Below are 20012 nucleotides of genomic sequence, written 5' to 3' on the forward strand. Positions count from 1 at the left end.
AATCTGATAAATCCTTTCCAAAAATTGTTTTAACTTGTTCTTCAATTTTTGTCAGACCCTCATTAAATCACTGTACGTGACATTGGCATTTTGCTCACGTAATCTGTGCAATATATCGTCCGTCATATAATTTTTGTATTTATCCGCTTTTTTGTCGCTACTAATACAGCAAATAGCTCTCTCATCTTGCCTGCTGATCTACATTGAGCAGCTTCTTCCAGTGTCACTTCCCAATAGTTATCATTCTCCAGTAATCATCTTGCCTCACATGCCTCTCGAAATATAGAATGATCTTGTGTGTTGTATTTTTTTAGATCATTGAAAGAGATTGTACGCACATTTTGTAAAAGCATGCGTAGAAAAAACATTCCATGTTACTAACAAGAACTGTGTAAACTCGTCTTAAAGCATCTCCAGATTTGACGCCAGGCCAATCCTGAACAAAAGTACCTTGAATTCGGCGTTTCCAAGTTTTCCTACTTGCATACCAAGTATAATACCTCGGCACCTCGACATAAAGAAAAGTTTTTGCAAACTCATCTCTGATACAAAGATCAAAAAAGCAGGTTTTTGGCGGAGTAGTTATTCGTTCGTGGAAATTGTGTTCATTAAAATAAAAGCGTTCACCATTTTCTAAATGCACCCTGAGATGTGTCACGGTGGGATGCCTTTCGTGCAACGGAAATTCTAACAGACGCCACACGGCTTCGTTGCTGCTGACATACCGACCAGACTGATAAGTTTGTACCTCATCTACAGGATTCGCAAGATCAGTATTTCTAAAATTGAAAATAGCTTGATCACTACCATTGTTTATACTTATATTTGCAGATATATTTGATGGCGCGTACTGTACTGCATGCCTCAACATTTATGTGGGCGTTAAACATTTTTGATAAAATTGGTGAATAGAGGACTACCCAACTATTATCAACCGTAACGTAGCTATCATTTCGGAGCTTCACGGTTGCTGTTCGACCTCCGTCTGCTGGCGCTCTTCTACGATACTGCGGGTATCCGTGGTCGTTGTGAACGGTCTCTGTCACTAACTTGCGAGGAAATTTTTTTGTGCATTTTCCGTCTTTCATGCAGGGGCACTGTGGATTTTCGGGTCCGCATAGACCGTAAATCATATTTTTTACAATAATGTCATGGATAGTTTTGTCAATGTTAGGATCCGGTATTTTAGCGCTGATTATGTTATATATTTGATCGGGTCGTAACTTATCTTTTAACCACAATAATATATGGACATGTGGCAGTCCATGTTCCTGCCATTCGACAGAGTACATAAAGCAGCGCGCTTCTCTGAACAATCGGCCTTTATTAATCACATCCATTAGTTTTTTAACTTTTAGTCTACAGACTCTTGCGACTACATCATGTCTATCTATTGCGCTTTGCCCTGGCATCAACTCATTGACTATTTCTGGTCAGGCTGGGTTGTAAGTAAAGGTGACGAATAAGTCAGGGCAACTATGTGTACGAACATAAACAAATGCGTCCTGAGTATATTCGTGTAAGTACCGCGGGCTATTTACAATTGAAGACGGTAAAATGACCATGCGACCTAAGTAATTTGGATATAAATTAGCGTCATTTGCCACAGCGTCTTGAAGATGGATGTAATTCTCTGCTCTTAGTTTAGTTTGATTTAATGATATGTACCGTAACTTCTCGCTTTCAACTTTAACGTACATGTCAACGTAAAACTGATTGGCCAGTTGCTTGCATCTTTGTAAAATGTTAAAGTTGTTTTCTCGTATCATCATGTTGTAGACGTAAAAATCCATGCATGAAAGCATTTTGTTATGCAAGGGAAGACCTGTTACAGGATTAATTTGAGGAAATTGAAAGTGGTACCCCTCTTGTCCCTTAATAAATATGATCGGATATTATAACGCATCATAAAATTTATGAATATCAGGCACCCTGGTTAATGTGTCATCTCGGGCCTGTAAAACTATATCACGGGAAGCAAACTGTTCGCCTGTAACCATGGCTGCGACTTCATTTATTAACGGTGCATTATACCGCCTTTCATGTTCCCCACTTTGTGTGTGATCGGGGTGCATCACAAACCAATAATCCTCTCCCGGCATTCTTTCTAGTGCTGTTTTGAAAGTATTGATAAGGCGATTATGTTCATGCAACATTCTATAGATTTTTAAAACAGTATCCCTTTCGATTCCTTGTATATTTTGACACCTGCGATCAGCTTCGTTTTCTTCATCGCCCATGAAATAAAGTTGCAAAACTATGGTTGTTCATTATTTGCGGGAAGTAAGGAACCAATCCTGTGATACACCTGTCCTTGGATGGTAAAAGTAGGTGAAAATCCAGGCATTACGACCTCCTTATCTACACCATATGACGTCATCTGAAAGCAAGAATTATACTTTTTAATCCTGCTTAAAAACCGGCGCGATTCGTTACTGTCGTATAAAAGTAAAGATTTAAGAGGTTCCTCTGGCTCGCCAAGTAATTGAATTTTAACCTTTCCACCAGAACAGCACATACCCATTTCTTCTTTCCATTTCAGTGCTTCACAATATCTGCATTTTTTATCCATTCTCTCAATGATAACCAATCGGTGATTAACATAGTCGATCAAAGGGTCATACTCAAAAGCGGCACCATTAAATGCCTCCCACGTACTCATTGAAAACGTACGTCTTCTTTCTGCCTGCCGTTCAGCATTCAAAAGACGTCGTCTTTGTGAATCTTCGTCAGTCTCTGCCGCAATCAATTGCGTATGACGTTCGGCATCTAAAACTCGACGTGTCTGAGTCTGTTCCACTGTCTCAGAAGCTCTTTGAGATGCGTGGCGTTCAGCATCCAGGGTCTGACGGCCGGAGTCTTTGTTAACGTCTCAGAGCCCCTTTGAGATGCGTGGTGCTCAGCATCTAAGGTTCTACGGGCTTTGAGTCGCATGACGCTGAGAATCTAACATCTGACGCGTCTGAGTCTGCTCTTCAGATTCTTGGCTTCTATCAACTTTTGCAGTTCGAGCTCTGCTAGGACTACGACTTAGATTGGATTTACGTTTGCGTGGCATATCGAAAACAATAATTAAAAAAACGGTAGTTTTAAAAACTACAACGTAAGACAATTCTTTATAAAAACTTCGATAAAGCAAACCTTTTTACTTAAAACCTAAATATCTAAATCAATCAATAACGTATTGAACCTAAAGAACTATGCACCTGACAAACCTTTTATACCTAAAACCACATCCTGATATGAGCTAAATAACACTTAACCTACACTGAGAATTAACAAATGAAAGCGACTGCAAAAATAAAGAATACTATGTACGTATCTGAGTAAACCTAGAGATTTGAATTATTGGTTAAGAAAATACTTACATCTAACAGCTACCTTAACCAGAGAACTTAAAACATAGAGAAGGTGCAAATTGAATTCTGTATGATGTTCGATTGGACGGCTAACAGAGCTTATAAGATTGAAGTACGGAATTCACCATTCTCGCTGCTATTTAGCCGAAATGAGCAATTCTCTGGCAGAAATATATGTAAAACGACTGAATTCATGCGAGAATGATTAAAGAGAAATACTTTGAAGAAAAATATACAAAGTCACACAAAGAATGTAAAGAAGCATTCTCTGAGTCACATATGCGTGATTATTTTTTATCATATGAGCCATTTTTTTCAGAAAAATGGTAAAAATTTCAATATTTTTTACAAAGTCGTGAAAAATTAAATAAAAAGTAGTTTAATTTTATTTTTTAATTTTTAAATTATTTCAAAAAAGTTATATTTATTTCGAATATTACAAAAAGAAGATGTGCCAATTGAACTGAATTGTGCTCATATAAACACGTCTTTCCTTTCATTTCTTCAAAAAAAAATTAATATTCGTACCAATTCTATGGCATACGCACCCAAGCTTTCGAAGCATAATACATACATACATATGTTGATACTTACAAATGTTCATACGCCTGTGAAAAAACATAGTATCAACACATCTTCCCGCACAAGCGTCGCTGCCCATAAACTATTTCTCGTCACTATGGCAAAACTGCTTAGAAGAAATGTTGCAACTGTGGCGGCAGCTCAACAAAAATGAAAAAAGAATGAAAAATTCTTATTTACAATTTATTCTCATGGAAGAATAAAAGGCAAAAATTAAAAATAAATTCTGTCGAGATTCGAACGAACTCATCTTGACTTTTCAAGCGCTTACCACCAACACCACCATTGACACTTGTATTGCGTTGTCCTAATTATGGTTGGTTATGCATGAAAGAAATACACAATGGATGAAATAATTTTGTTTAAGTATAGAAATATGCTTTTGTCGAACCATTGACGCGACGACAAGGCGTCACAACATTGTGTTGTTGGCAGAAAATCCAAGCTGTCCCGAAAAAAATAAACGAATGGCCGCCGATTGTCACCGCTTCCCTTGCCGCTGTAACAACTTCGCCAACAAGCCATATGTATGCATATGTATGAGCGTGCATACATATCGACGCAGATTTTTGCCAGCCACGGAAAAATACTTTAGAATTGACAAATATTATAAATCGACAAGAGCTATGTTGCCACTTTTCTTACTTCTTTCTGTGAAGAAACATCAAAAAGTTGTTCAATTTATGATTTTTAGCTTTTGCCATCGTCGCGAAAAGACTCTTGTTGGCAAAGGCATGCTCGGGGAGATGTTACGGCGTCTGTTTTTATGAATGAAGCGAGGTCGCTTGTAGAATTTGCGCCTGCGATTATGAATGAAATCGTTTTTGTTGTAAAATTTACTACATTTGGGCTTCCCCAATTCGGCTGCCATATTGACTTTTGATGCTTCTGCTATTTAGACAATTGTTGTTTTTGTAGAACAATGCTTCAATTTTTTGTTGGTCACATATTCACATGTGTACGCATATGCAGGGTTCTCATTTACTACTCCGTAGCAGCAAAATTTCTAAAATTATTGCTATGCTATCGCTACCGCTCTCACTTTGTCGGGAGCCACAGCGTAGCTTTAGCATAACAATGTAAAGTATGTGCTCTACTCTGCTCCGAGTTTTGTTAGGTAAAAACTATAGCTGGAGCGGGAGCAAAAATTAAGTTCTGCGCTATGCTCTGCGTAGCGGTAGCAAAAATTGGGAGCGGTAGCACAGCAGAGCAAATGAAAATTTTTATTGCTACAGCTCCCGCATGTGTTTGTTGTTTTTTTCTTTTTGCTATTTTCTGGCATAATATTTGAATTAATTGAATAATTCAAACAAAACAATGTTATGCAAATCATTTTGGCACTTGTTGCGTCAAGTGCCTTTATAAATCTAAAATCAAATATTTTAAGAAATATATTAATAAAGTAAATTAGATAATAATTGAATAAATTATAAATTTTTTTTTATTATGTAAAATATTTACCATTTTTATATTATCAAGAACATCATCTATTCCAAATGTATTACAATACTCAATTACTATGAATTTTCCAAATTAATTTTAACTGCATATACTTTCCTCCTTTTTATATACATTAGGGTGTTTTTATTTTTTTGAATTATTAATTTTGTTCGGTCCCGTCACGAAATTTCCTTGAAAATACCCCAAAAAAAAAAATTCCCTGAAAATTTTAGCCCTACATATTAACATTAAGAACTGGACCGAGGCATGTAAAAATATTCCATACACTACAATCTTGGTTTTTTATCTTTAAATTCCTACAGATCAGAGGTACACGTGGTTAATATTCATCTACTGATTACCAGTACCAGTTTTAATCCATTGCACTGCGTATTTGCAGTTCTATTCTACCATTCCCAATATTTAGTAATTTTATAATTTTTTAGGAAGAATCAGTTTGAAATTGTACGCATATACATACTTCAATGTATATTGCAAAGAATCGAAAAGATTTCTATATATCTAAAATTATAATAAACCTTTTTATCAACACTCCAATTATTCCGTTATATCTTTATGTTAGATATCGCGTTTGGTTTGTTATGAATGCATTTGCGTCCTTGACCAATAATCTAGCAAAGTATCCGCAGTGCCTTGACGATGAAAATTCAAATGCCATTTTTTGTTGTGATATTAAATATATCGGACGGGCTCGTCTTAAAAAAAAAAACTACCTGGTTAAGAAGCAAAATCAGTATAACCCATATACTAAGCATGTTTGGAAATGAAAATTTTTACTTATTTCGTTCTATTTTTGAATTATTAAAATTTTCAAATGATTCTTACATAAATTTTGAACAAATGCTTACGATTTGAAATATAATTTTTGTATTTATGAGCTGTATTAAAATTTAGTATAAAGAGATAAAATGTATCCTAAGTCCTTACCCTGCTTCTAAACTATCTCCCCACCATTTTTAAGCCAAATCGGTTCAGCCATTCTTGAGTTATAAACGATTTTCTTTTATATACCAACTTGTACCATACTTGTAAATGCCAGAAAATAGCAAACAAAAAAAAAAACAAAAACAAACAAACACATTCGGGAGCTGTAGCACATGAAAATTTTCATTTGCTCTGCTGTGCTACCGCTCCCAATTTTTTTCTACCGCTACGCCAGAGCATAGCGCAGAATTTAATTTTTTGCTCCCGCTCCAGCTATAGTTTTTTACCTAACAAAACTCGGAGCAGAGTAGAGCACATACTTTACATTGTTATACTAAGGCTACGCTGTGGCTCCCGACAAAGTGAGAGCGGTAGCAAGAGTAAAATGAAATGCTACGAGAGTAGCGTAGTTTTTCAAACGCTGCGCATATGTATGTAGCATACAAACGCTTGTGCATTATTTGTTCGGAAGTGTATACAGCGCACGCTCGATAATCTGACCTAATTAAAACCAAGGCAGTTCACATTATCGAAAGAGTTCACATTATGGAATGCTCCAAAAGAATAGAATAGTACGTATTTATATATTGGAATTCACATTATATTCATGTTTTCATTACATACATATACATTTTTACATAATACATATTATACAAAATCTAGGTTTTATTTGAAAAAATCAGTTAACTTTTTCTGTATCTTCTGTGTTTCTAAAAGTTGGAGCACAGCTTTCTCTCTTAGACGTCTTAGTACATTTATATCATTTGGATCGACGTCTTCATGACCAGCCCACCTTATCGCCTTGTTGAAAATTTCAACTGCTTCAGTCCGCTTAATTTTCTCCTCTACCTCCGATACGCTGCCTTCATCGGAATCGTCTTCTTCTTCATGCTCGTCATTTGCATTATCATCTTCAATAACTTCGTTCCATTCATGAACGCCTGGTAGCGTTAATTCAGCCTGAAATGGTTAATAAGAAAATCATTTTCAATAACCTGCATATCTTTATGCGATTCTGCGAAAACGAACAAACCTCAGCATTCAAACTGTTAAGGAGATCGGCGGTATTGCTCATCAAGGCGCGAAGTCCAGCTCCCCATTTTTCGTTTAAAACTGCGAGCGGAACACTATCTTCGGGATCGTCATCACCTGCGGTAAAATTTAAAATATATTTCCAGCAATTAGCTAATGTTACTTCGCTGACACGACTCCAAGCGGCATCCAAAAGATTTATAGCTCTTCGTAAAGTCATTTTTTTCATCGAATCGAGTAAATTGGAGTTTGTAGCTGCTATTGAGGCTAAAAGGCTGTTTCTGTAATGCAACTTTGTGATCTTTATGGCATTTTGATCCATTGGTTGGATGAGGGGAGTAACGTTTGGTGGCATAAACATTGCCAAAATTTGTCCATCCTCCGTTGTCAGCTGAGCTTCATTTGGGTGAGAAGGAGCGTTGTCGATTAGGAGTAGAACTTTAATTGGCAAACCTTTCTCCTTTAAAAATGACGTTACCTAAACAACAAATTTAAAAGAAAAAAGTTAACAAAATACAAAATAAATCCTCACCTGTGGAACGAAGGACTCATGAAACCATTCCTTGAAAACAGCCGACGTCATCCAGGCGGATTTGGAGCTATTATAGTCTGTGGGGCATTGAAAGTTTTTAAAGCAGCGTGAATTCTTTGCCTTTCCAATTACCAAAAGTTTCAGTTTATGAGATCCAGTGGCGTTTGAGCAACATAAAAACGTGATTCGCTGCTTTTCCGACTTAACGCCTGAGGCTCTCTTTTCCATGCTGGACACGTACGTTTTTTCTGGCAGAAGTTTCCAGAATAAGCCTGACTCATCAGCATTATATAACTGGTCGTTACACAGCTCCAGTTCGGCCATTTTAGCCTTAAGTTTTTCCTTATATGGATCCACGAACTGAGGTAGTGAAGATAGTTTTTCGCCTGATATTTGCAGCAGTCGAATACCGTACCTTTTTTTAAATCCTTGAAGCCATCCATCACTAGCGTTGAAGTTAGATTCATTTTCATTTACTTGTGCAAGCAGTACTTTGGCCTTTTCTTTCAACATTAAGGCACTTACTGGCCAGTTTTTATTCCGCATTTTGATAAACCAACGATGAAGAGCTTTCTCCATTTTGGGCAGCTCTGAAGGACGCAGAGTTCTTCTTTGTCCAGGTCCCGAGTATGTGTTGTTCACGAACTTTAAAATCAATATTTTTTTGCATTGATTCCACAAATTGTTGATTTACCAACATTATATTTCTTTGCTAAGAACGTCATAGATGAGCCTCTTTTTAAAGAATCGAGAATATCAGCTTTTTGCTTCAATGTCAAAAAACGGGGTGTTTTTTAGAATTCATTTTTAACAGAAAATCTAAAACGAAACACTCCACGCGAATACAAAATTGCAACTGAAGTATTCTACGCATTATATGCAATACAAATGAGAGTCTTATTCTACAATTAGGGGATTCTCCAAATTCAGAAAAAGCTGAGATCAGTGTAAACTACATTCAAATACTTTAACGTCTTTTGTTCATATTATAGAGCCTTTTGGGTTTGTTCACATTATAGAGTAGTCAATGCATAAAAAAGTCTGTTCACATTATGAGGTGTTCGAACTATAGAGTGTTCACATTAGCGAGCGTGCGCTGTACAAATATATGTACATATACATAAGTATATATGAATGTATGAATAAGCAGATCAGTGCGTATGTACATATATGTATGTATATTGTTGTGATAAATTTAATTTCTATTAGTAAGAAATTTAATCAAAAATATTTATTAGTATTATTAAAAAAAATTATTAAAAGTGGAATATTAAAAACTTATTTTTCTTCGATATTCTCTGCTTGAGCCATGTCATTGTATGCCGAAAATACATATATCTATTTCTCTTCATATTCTCTGTTTGAGTATGTGAGAGAACTGTTAAAAATGTTAACATTTCACACATTCTGTGGTTGTGAGGTGAATTCCGTACTACAATCCTATAAAATGTTCGACATCGAACCTGCACCTTCTCTGTGTTTTAAGTTCTCTGCCTTAACTACCTAATAATAGAAATGTAACTAAGTACTATCTATCTACTAACTAAATTTCATCAAAATCCGTTCAGCCGTTTAGGCATGATAGAGCAAAACTCCCAGCAAAAACCATAAAAAATCACAAACTCAATTCAGTTTTCTGCCTTATTCCTACCCCCTAAGAACGATGTTTATGGCCTATGACCATTTCTAGGTTATCATCTACCATCATACCAAATTTCATCAAAATCCGTTCAGCCGTTTAGGAGTGAAAGAGTAACAGACAGACAGACAGAGTTACTTTCGCATTTGTAATATTAATATGGATAAGTATACATAGCTGTCTCTGGTAAGCAAATTTAAACTCATCCAAATGGGTTGCGTAAGTTAAAAAATCCGATAACACTAATACTAATACAGTAAATTTTGATGTAAATGTTAAACTTTAAAGTATTAACAAATTAAATTAACTGCATAGTTGTGTCATTACGATAGAGCTGAATGGGTTGGGGTCAAAATTCTGCTTTTTTGGAAATTCTGCATTCATAATTCCGGAAGTCGGAACACCGGGAATCAAAGTTATGGAAGTCAATATTCTGGAATTCAAAATTCTGGATAACGAAATTCTAAATTACAAAATTCTGAATTGCAAAATTCTGAATGGCAATATTCTGTAATTAGTGATTAAAAATGCGTGTTGATAACAAAAAAAGTGCGCACTGGCAACCCGTCTCGTGCTCAGCTGTAAATTTGGTGCTCTGGCGAATTTATTTAATTTATATTTAAAACTTCATTGTGAAAATTTTTGTATTAAGTGATCTTTTAAGATAAGTATCAGTGTTATATTGTGCTAGTGAAGCAATTGATTTTACTTTAATTCTGTTCTGGCTAATTTTAATTTATTGTGCCGAGTCATTTTCAATTTGTTTTTGTTGCTACATTTTAAATAGTGCAATTGTTAGTGTTAATTTATATTGCTTCCTTAAATTTCTTTCTTGTTTTTATTCATTTCCATCTTTGTCCACAGCTGATCGCGAGTTTCTTACTTTTCGTGTGTTACAGTGCATCTCAAACTGCTCGCTATATTGGTTGTTATCTTTGATAACTAAATATTTTATTGCATTCATTTGTTATAAACATTTTTGTCATCGCGCTTTTTACTTTTATTATTTAACATTTTTTATATTTTTGTTTAATACTGTTTTTGTTCATTATGACTTGTAACTTTCCGAACTGCTCTGTGAAAAGCGAGTCGGAACGCTATGTTTCATGTTGGCTTTGTGATGGGCTTGCCCATCTTAAATGTGCTGGACTGACAGGTAGGATTTTGGATTCCATTCTTGACAGTAAGGGCTTGAGCTGGTCTTGCTTGAAATGCAGACCAACTGAAATTGAATTGTTTAAAGTTTTTAAGCAGGCGCGCAATGGTTTCAAGGAGATTGGTCGAGAGCTTGAAACCCTTACTGAAAAATTTAGGCGTTATGAAACGCTGTTTCAATCATTTCAATGCCTAAATACTCGGGATGAGAATCCAAAACCTAAACGAAAACGTCCGTCTGATGAAGATACCACTGTATCTTTCTTAAAAAAGTATGCCCCCACCCGCTATTGACCTCATAAATCTTGCATCCCTTCGTCCTCAAGGAGAGAAGGTTCCGTCTGCTCAGGACACAGAAAAAACTGTTACTGAATACGGTAAGCGGAAATCTTCTCAAGATCCGCCTCCAAATACCTCCAAGTCAACTAATAAAAACTTAGTGGTAATACCGCGGAAAAAAGCAATTTTTATCCCGAGACTTGCTGCGGATACCACAGTCGAGGATATAAACAGTTACATTTTGTCGAAATTAAAAACGGTAGATACAGACATCCGTAAATTTAATTTCAAATACAACAGGGTTATTTCCTCGTTTAAGATCGACGTATCCGCTGATAATTTTCAATTGATACTTGACAACTCATTCTGGCCATCTGGGGTCTTTGTGCGCGAATTCGAGCACAAACGTGAAAAGCCCCCTGTAGTTATCACTAAAATGCCAAGAAATCCCGTTGATACAAAAAACTAATTAACAATAATTCGGTGATTGTTTATTATCAAAATGTTAGAGGGCTTAATACTAAACTTACTGATTTGTATCTAAATAGCATTCATTGTAACTTTAAAATCATTGCTTTGACAGAAACTTGGCTTAAGCCCCACATTTTTGATAACGAAATATTCAACAGGGAATTCGAAATCTTTAGATATGACCGGCTGAACAGAAAAGGAGGTGGCGTCTTGTTTGCTGTTCATTCTTCAATTCCATCTGAAGAAGTCGATGTTCCGTATGCAGACTTCATTGAATTTAAGTGCATTCGTATTTGCGCTAATAGTGGCCATATCTACTTAACATTGTCTTATATACCGCCTCACTCTGACATATCTGTATATATGCAGCATGCTACATTAATAAGTAATGTTTTCTCAATGGTTAATGATACTGATTCCATGATTGTTTTGGGAGATTTCAACTTACCGTGCGTATCATGGAAATCTATTGATGATCGACCATCCCTATTAGTACTCGTTCATGTTTTAACGAGTTCTTAGATGAAATGTCGGAGTTGAGCCTTAACCAAATTAATTTAATTTCAAATGAATTTGGTAAGCTCTTAGATCTAGTTTACGTCGATAACGCTTCAATGTTCTCTGGTGTCCGATGTGATCCTTTAGTTCGGCCAGAGGACACGTATCATCCTGCTTTGGAAATTAACATCGAAATCATAGCCAGCTTTGCTTATAATAATACACAAGACCTTTGTTTTCGGTTTAACTTTGCGAAAGCTAATTTTAAGAAGATTAATTACGAACTTTCTAAAATAACTTGGCCAGATTACAGTGGCAATATTGAATTTAGTGCTTCCCACTTTAATGAAACTATTGAAAACTTATTTGAAAAATATGTTCCGAAGTGTGTTGTTACTCAAAAAATTAGTTCTAATTTATGGTTTTCGAAAGAATTATGTAAATTAAAAAATAGAAAATCTCGTGCTTTTAAACTTTAAAAAAAAACTGGTTTAGTTGCTAACTATTCAAAATATTCTAAATTGCGTCGACAATTTGCTGAACTTAACAAAATATGTTATAGTAATTATATAAATAAAGTAAAAAATAATATTATACGTAATCCAAAATTGTTTTATGGTTTCGTCAACTCCAAACGCAGGATTCCTAATTTTCCGTCCGCTATAAAATATAAGTCTAGTATGTCCAGTGACAATCACACCATTTCTAATATGTTCGCTGAATTCTTTAGGTCCAATTACTCTTCAAAATCTCCACAAAATGTTCCGCATCAGCACAAGTTATGTCCGATTTCTGTCATTAACGCACCTACCATTTCCGAAGCAGACGTCTTAAATCAGTTAAATATGTTAGAACAATCATACAATTACGACCCAGATATGATTCCCTCATGCTTTCTTAAGAAATGTGCCAAATATATATACCAACCCCTAACAAAACTATTTAACTCATCTCTTAAGCAAGGCTTATTTCCATCCATATGGAAAAAGTCATTTATAATTCCTTTGCATAAGAGTGGATTTAGGTCATCTATTGAAAACTATAGGGGAATAGCAAAGTTGTCTGCAATACCTAAACTTTTTGAAGCAATTATAACAGACGACATAACCTTCCGGATCTCTCCACTAATTTCTTCAGGGAGAATAAGAATACTGATGTTATGTATACAGATTTTAGTAAAGCTTTTGATAAAGTAAACCATTCAATTCTTTTGAATAAACTTGATCTTCTTGGTTTTCAACCAATATTTCTAAAATGGGTTGCTTCTTATCTTAGTAATAGAATTCAACAAGTCATATTTAAAGATACTTTTTCTGACATAATCGATGTTCCTTCAGGCGTTCCTCAAGGTAGCCATCTTGGTCCAATTCTGTTCTTGTTATTTATTAACGACATATCATCTGTTGTAAAGTTTTCAAAAGTTTTATTCTATGCTGACGATGTAAAACTTTTTAAAACATATACTTCAAACAGCGAAAGATGTCAGTTGCAAACAGACTTAAACAACCTAGTTTCTTGGTGTGATAGAAATGACATGCCATTGAACCTTAAAAAATTTAAAACGATGTGCTTTTCACGTAGAGCTGTAGACCCTACCTCATATGCAATACAAAACTTTAGGCTGGAGCAAGTATGCAGTTTTGTTGATCTGGGAGTAACTATGGACCCCAAACTCAATTTTAATCTTCACGTATCTTCCACGGTTTTTAAAGCTAAAGGCGCTCTTAGTTTTGTTAAACGTTGGTCTAAAGAATTTAGAGATCCGCTTACCACAAAAATTCTTTTTACATCTCTGGTGAGGCCTATATTGGAGTATGCTTCTGTGGTTTGGAACCCTAGTTACCAAGTCCATTCGGATAAGTTAGAGTCCGTTCAAAATTATTTTCTACTTTTTGCCTTAAATCATTTGCATTGGGATTCCAGTTTAAATCTTCCCCCTTACATTAACCGTTTAAAACTTATAAATCTCCCGACACTCGCTAGTCGTAGGGAGATGCTTGGTATAATATTTTTGTAAAACTCATGAATGGGTCAGTCTGCCTAGCCCATCTCTCTTATCTGATATTAATTTTAACGTTCCCGCTCGCCCTACCAGGCAGTTTAGACCCTTACTTTTAAAATTTTCTAGAACAAATTTTGAGTTAAACGAACCATTCCACCGTATATGTCATGATTTCAATTTTCATTCCAGCACATTTGATCTAACAGACTCACTCTTTACCATTAAAAAAATTATTTTATCTACCCTTAACAAGTAACATTTAATAATTATAAACTTTAATCTAATTCTTAATTTCGGCTGTTGAAATTTTTGTTTCTGTAGCTGAGCAGCTTAAGATCGCAACGCTTAAAACTCTCTTGCCTTTTATGACTCGGCTAATTCCGCTCGTTCGCGGATTGCGCCCCTCGCGTCGGTTGGGCGGGAGAAGGGTAATCGTTGGGTATTATTATTATTATAAGATACACGATTTGGTTCAAATTTTGGGGAAAAAATTTCCAGAATTAATTCTGGAAAACGTAAATTCCGGAATTATGAAAAACCAGAGTTTTGAAATGCAGCCAAAAAAAGCAAAGGAATTGCGGAATTCCGATTTGCAGAATTTTGTCGACCCAGAATGTTGATTCCGGAATTTTGACTTCAGAATTTTGATTTTAGAATTTTGACCGTTTCCCAGCTGAATATGCGAAATTTATTTTTGGAAAAGAAATATGTAAATGCCTAGTTTTAATTTATTGTGTATGACTTTGAGAGCATAAGAATCCAATTGTAGTGATTGTTCATTATAAGTATAAAAGATCAAATTATTTATCGACTCAGAGATCCCTTTTACAATGAGTAGTCCGAAAAATGTACTATTATAAAAAATTAACAAGGTAAAAATTCCATAGAATAAAACAATTAATTTTACCATATTAAAATAAAAACGATCATAAACAAACGATGAGTATATTACTAAGTTGTTGTTTTCAGAAAAAAATGTTCGTAATGTATAATACAAGTATAGATAAATTTTTCACCTTAATATCCCTTTAAAACTAGCTAACATAATAATGTCACACTATGGTGAATGATAGTAGACGCTGTCTTTTAATTCGTTGAACTACTATGGCAATGTCGTCGTATATCTAATACAGCTCATCGTTCCATCGAATGCGATATTCGCCGTGGCCTACGCGCAAAGGACCATAAATCTTACGCAGAACCATTCTCTCCAAATCTCGTAACGTCGACTCATCAGTTGATGTCATCGTCCATGCCTCTGCACCATACAGCAGGTAGGGAATAATGAGTGGCTTATAGAGTTTGGTTTTTGTTCGTCGAGAGACGACGTTACTTCTCAATTGCCTAGCTAGTCCGAAGTAACACCTTATGGCAAGACTTATTCTGCGATGGATTTCCTGAAATTGTGGGTGGTGTTGATACTGGTTCCAAAATAGTCGAAGTTATCTACAACTTTAAAGTTATGACTGTCAACAGTGACTCAGTGGGGTCCAACCTCACCTTCTTTATTGGCCACCAGTCCAGAGCGGCATGGAAGCTCAACTGGTAGTAGTTTCGGCTACAAGGTCTGACCGGAGACTTAATTCTGATACCACGGGGAGCAGGAGCCCTTGGAGGTAACTCCAACCTGCTCATGCGGATTGGCCCCTCGGGGAGTATCGTGGTGGTTGTGGTTTGTACAAATATGGGGGTAGAACTGAATTTTTGCTGGTTCGATGTGGAGTTGCATTGCAACCGGGTGCCGGACCCAAAGCACGGCAGAGGTTTTAGATGGGCCTCGAACCCCACCAAGGTGGTTAGTGTGTCCATTCCACACTGCCAATTGGTACTGAAGATGCCTGGCATTTTCAGGGCGCTGATCAACGCTTTGATTTGATCCGTGTACTTTTGAGTACCGTGGAGTAAGGCTGTCGTCAGCAAGTGCCCACGTTAAACATTCCGGTTGTTGTCAACAGTGACTCCGCCTGCGGGTACGGGGGGACCCCCTCAGGGTTCGGAGGGGAAACCGAATATACCCGCGGTAAGGCATGCCTGTCGTAAGAGGCGACTAAGATCCTGACCGCCAGTCCAGAGCAGTATGGAAACTCAACTGGTCGTAGCTTCGGCTACAAGGTCATACCAAAGATTTTTACCTGGTACCACGGGGAGCAGTAGCCCCTGGAGTTTGCTCCAGAATTGCTCATTAGGTTTGGCCTTTTGTGGAGATTCGTGGTGGCTGTGGTTAAAACCCAAATCGCGGGAAGAACTGACCTTGCCAGTCGAATGTGGAGTTGCATTGCAACCGGGTGCCGGACCCAAAGTACGGCAGAGGTTTTAGATGGGCCTCGAGCCCTACCACGGTGGTTAGTGTGTCCATGCCACACTGCCGATTGGTACCGAAAATCGTTACCCAGTTTTCAGGGCGCTGATCGACGCATTGTATTGATCCGTTGTGCTTTTGAGCACCGTGGAGTTAAGCTGTCGACAGCAGGATCCCACGTAAAGCACAATCAGACGTTGTCAACAGTGACGTGAGAGACATGTCGCGAGTGCGACGACTGTTTGTTTGCTGACAGGAGATATTTCGTCTTGCCCTCGTTCACTGCCAGACCCATTTTCTGTGCTTCCTTGTCCTGGAGAAAGCAGAACTAACATCGCGGGTGTTGAGGCCAATGATATCAATATCGGCGGACGCCAACAGCTGCAATCTTATAGAAGATTGTACATACCTGCTCGATTAAGTTCTGCAGCTCGAATTATTTTTTCTAGCAGCAGATTGAAGAAGTCACACGATTGGGAGTTGCCTTGTTTGAAACCTCGTTTGGTATCGAACGGCTCGGAGAGTATTAGTTTTACGGACATACCAAATTCAGACATCACGGGATGAAGAAGCTCCTTTTCGTGTTGTCAAAAGCAGCTTTGAAATCGGAGGAAAGGTGGTGTGTGTCGATATTCTTTTCATGGGTCCTTCCCAAGATTTCGCGCATGGTAAATATCTGGTCGGCTGTTGATTTTCCAAGTCTAAGTCTAAGACCACCAATCAGTTTGTTGACGGTGAGCTTTAATATTTCACACGGTAATTGGCGCATATGGTGGGGTCTCATTTTTATGTGGATTGGGCAGAGCACACTTAAATTCCAACCGTTGGGCATGCTTTCGTTCGACCATATTTTACAAAGAAGCTGATGCATGCTCCTCATCAGTTCTTCGCCGTATCACACCATCATACAAGCATTAATGTGGATGCACTCGTTAAAAAAAATTAGAATCGTTGACATTCCCGTAAAGTAATGTAAGAAGAGGTTTAATGGGAATCACTATAAAAATAGATTGTGGGCCTAACACCACTCAGTTCTATTTTAAATCCTACTCTTCAGAAACTACTTACTGGTGCTGGGTGCGAAACTCGACCCTAATATCTTTATTTTATGAGCAGCAACGCCTGCTTCCATATAATACAATTTTAAACAACTATAAACTGCCAGAATTAACTCGATAGCGAAATGCATATTTGCCAGAATATTCAAGAGGTCATGGAGACAGGAAACCTTGGTGTTGAAGAATATATTTTTAAAATGAAATTAAGTAAATGAAGAAGCAACGAAGAGAGAAGAAAAGGAAGAGGCTCAATGTTCATCAAAGGGCCATATCCAAAATCAGAAACGTGATTTTGGCTTCGTTGTCGTAGATGTCAACGCAAACATCAACACAGGGGAAGGATCCCGATTGTCCTCGGTAGAGTAGACATAAATGAAGAAGGAAAAGAGAAGACGGCTTTCTGTGTTAAAGAAAGTCTATGGTAATTTACCGTAATGTTATTTGGATTATGTAATAGTCCTGCTCCTTTGAGAGACTTATAGACCAGGTAGTAAAAGATTGCATTGGAAAACCTGTTTGATATACCTCGACGATATCATCGTGTTGGGTAAAAGCTCGATGAACAGCTTAAGAACTTGGAAAAGGGTTTTCAACGGTTTGCTGGCGCTGGTCTAAAGTGTTCCCTTTTCTAAAGAGAAGTAAGCTACTTAGGGCGCAAAGTGACAACTAAAAACAGAGGCGATACGTTTCAGCATAGCTAGCATGATAGCATGATCTCACGAAAAATAAAAAAAATGCCTTTGAGTGGAATCAGGAACAGAAAATAGCTTTCTAAACTCTGAAGAATAGGTTAAGTACTGCGCTAATGTAAGCATAAACGGTTCCAGGATCAACGTTTATTTCGGATACGAATGCTAGTGGGTATGCTGTAGGAGGCATTTTTTTACAAGTCATTGACTTGTTACTGTAAGAAGAAAGGAATTACTGGCTTTGGAGAAGTGCACCAAACATTTTTATACTCTTGCAACCAGTTGCTACAGAGTATTACAGTTTTGTTCATCTAACGATTGTACGTATCAGGATTACGAGAAAAGTTGAAATCCGGTGACTGTACGTCCGTCCGTCCGTGCAAGCTGTAACTTAAGTAAAAATTGAGATATCTGGATGAAACTTGGTATGTGGGTTCCTTAGTGCAAAATAAAGTCGAGTTCGTAGACAGGCGTATTCGGACCACTGCCACGCCCACAAATCGCCATTAACCGAAAACCTAAAAAGTGCCATAGTGAAGCACTTAATTACGACATAAAACTGTAATTTGGCACAGGGGATCACAGTAGCAAGGGGCACTTGTGGGAAAAAAATTCTGAAAATCGAATATGTTTAATGTGCATATCTCCTAAACTACTTAAGCTATATCAACCAAATTGTGAAAAAGGATGAAATCGAAGGATAACCCCGCTCACTCTCCATATAACAGTACTGGTCAAAAGCGCGATAAATCAATAACCAAATGCGGCAGATACGCTAAAATTTTCCGCCGAGACGGTATGATAATATTTTATAGGAGTGTGGCACCGCTCAATTTTTGGTGAAATCCTATATCTCGTGACCAGACACCGATTTCGAAAAAATTTGAAAAGTGGCATTACTTACATATTCCTATATCACTCTGTCAAAATGATTGAAATCGGACAATAACCACGCCTACTCCCCATATAGCACAATTTTAAATTTCACTTGATTCGTTCAGTTTCCGGTAGACAAAACAAGAAGCAATTAATTAATAATGTCTTTAGTATGTTTCACCTTATGATCAAAAATGGTTTAAATCCAATAAAAACTGATCAAGAACCTAGGTACCACAGTACCCATAGTTGACTTTTGATCGAAAATGTCGATCAAAGTGTGATATATATAACTGGATTTAAGGGATAATCCTTCTGTTAAGATGGTATGTCTGCATGTTAAAAATCGGTTGAATCGAACCAATACTTCCCTTAGACCCCATATACTTAATATAAAGAATTTCGAACTTCCGGGTGACTTGTACTGCTTATATCGCCCAATATGTGAGTTATCCCAATGAGAATAAGAGGGTGTGTTTTATTTATGAGATTGTATCTTTGTGCCTAAAATAGATACATTTAAGCGAAAACTTGATCTAGCCCCTAAATTACTGATATCTGGATTTTCGAACATCCGGCTGACTCTATATGATTGGTTTTATACCTTAAAGTTTTGATTCTTGCAAGTTGCAAGAGTATAAAATGTTGGGTTGCACCCGAACTCAGCCCTTCCTTAATTGTCATAAATACCTTTATGGTAAACATTTTTAAGTCACAACATATTATGCAGAATTAAAATGGCTTTTACAATTCGGGAACCCAGAAGAAAAGTTGGCACGATGGATTGCCAATTGTGCCGAGTGCATTACTGCTAAAAAGCTGGGGTCGAACAGTCATGGTCAGATGTTGGTAGTCATGGATTATTTTAGCAAAGGGTCAGAGGTTTACGCAATTCCTATAAAAGGCAGAAATTGTGTCGGAAGTACAGTGCGTGTACTTTTCGGCGGAAGTACCCGAATGTATTTTTTTTTAATTTCTACCACTTAAAGTACAAACATGTATTTATTACCAGCTGTCTTCAATTGCCCTCTTCAATTCAAAAATACTGCTAAATTGGCGACCATTTTTATAAACGTCTCTTGCCAGAATACTCCAAAGGTTCTCGATGAGATTTAAGTCTGTACTGCATGCAGGCTATTTCATCATATCTATGTAT

General features: G+C 37.0%; 1 protein-coding gene across 1 annotated transcript; it reads right to left on the reverse strand.

The window, feature by feature from the left end:
• Nucleotides 1-6980: 6980 nt before the first annotated feature.
• On the reverse strand, nt 6981-8538 carry LOC120780537 (jerky protein homolog-like). Its single transcript, XM_040112799.1, has 3 exons — nt 7891-8538; nt 7360-7836; nt 6981-7286 (listed from the first exon to the last, which is right to left on the reverse strand). The coding sequence occupies exons 1-3, from the start codon at nt 8467-8469 to the stop codon at nt 6993-6995; spliced, it is 1350 nt and encodes a 449-aa protein (XP_039968733.1). The 5' UTR covers nt 8470-8538; the 3' UTR covers nt 6981-6992.
• Nucleotides 8539-20012: the final 11474 nt, after the last annotated feature.

The sequence above is a fragment of the Bactrocera tryoni genome, unplaced genomic scaffold, assembly GCF_016617805.1.
Source record: "Bactrocera tryoni isolate S06 unplaced genomic scaffold, CSIRO_BtryS06_freeze2 scaffold_25, whole genome shotgun sequence".
Lineage (NCBI taxonomy): Eukaryota > Metazoa > Arthropoda > Insecta > Diptera > Tephritidae > Bactrocera > Bactrocera tryoni.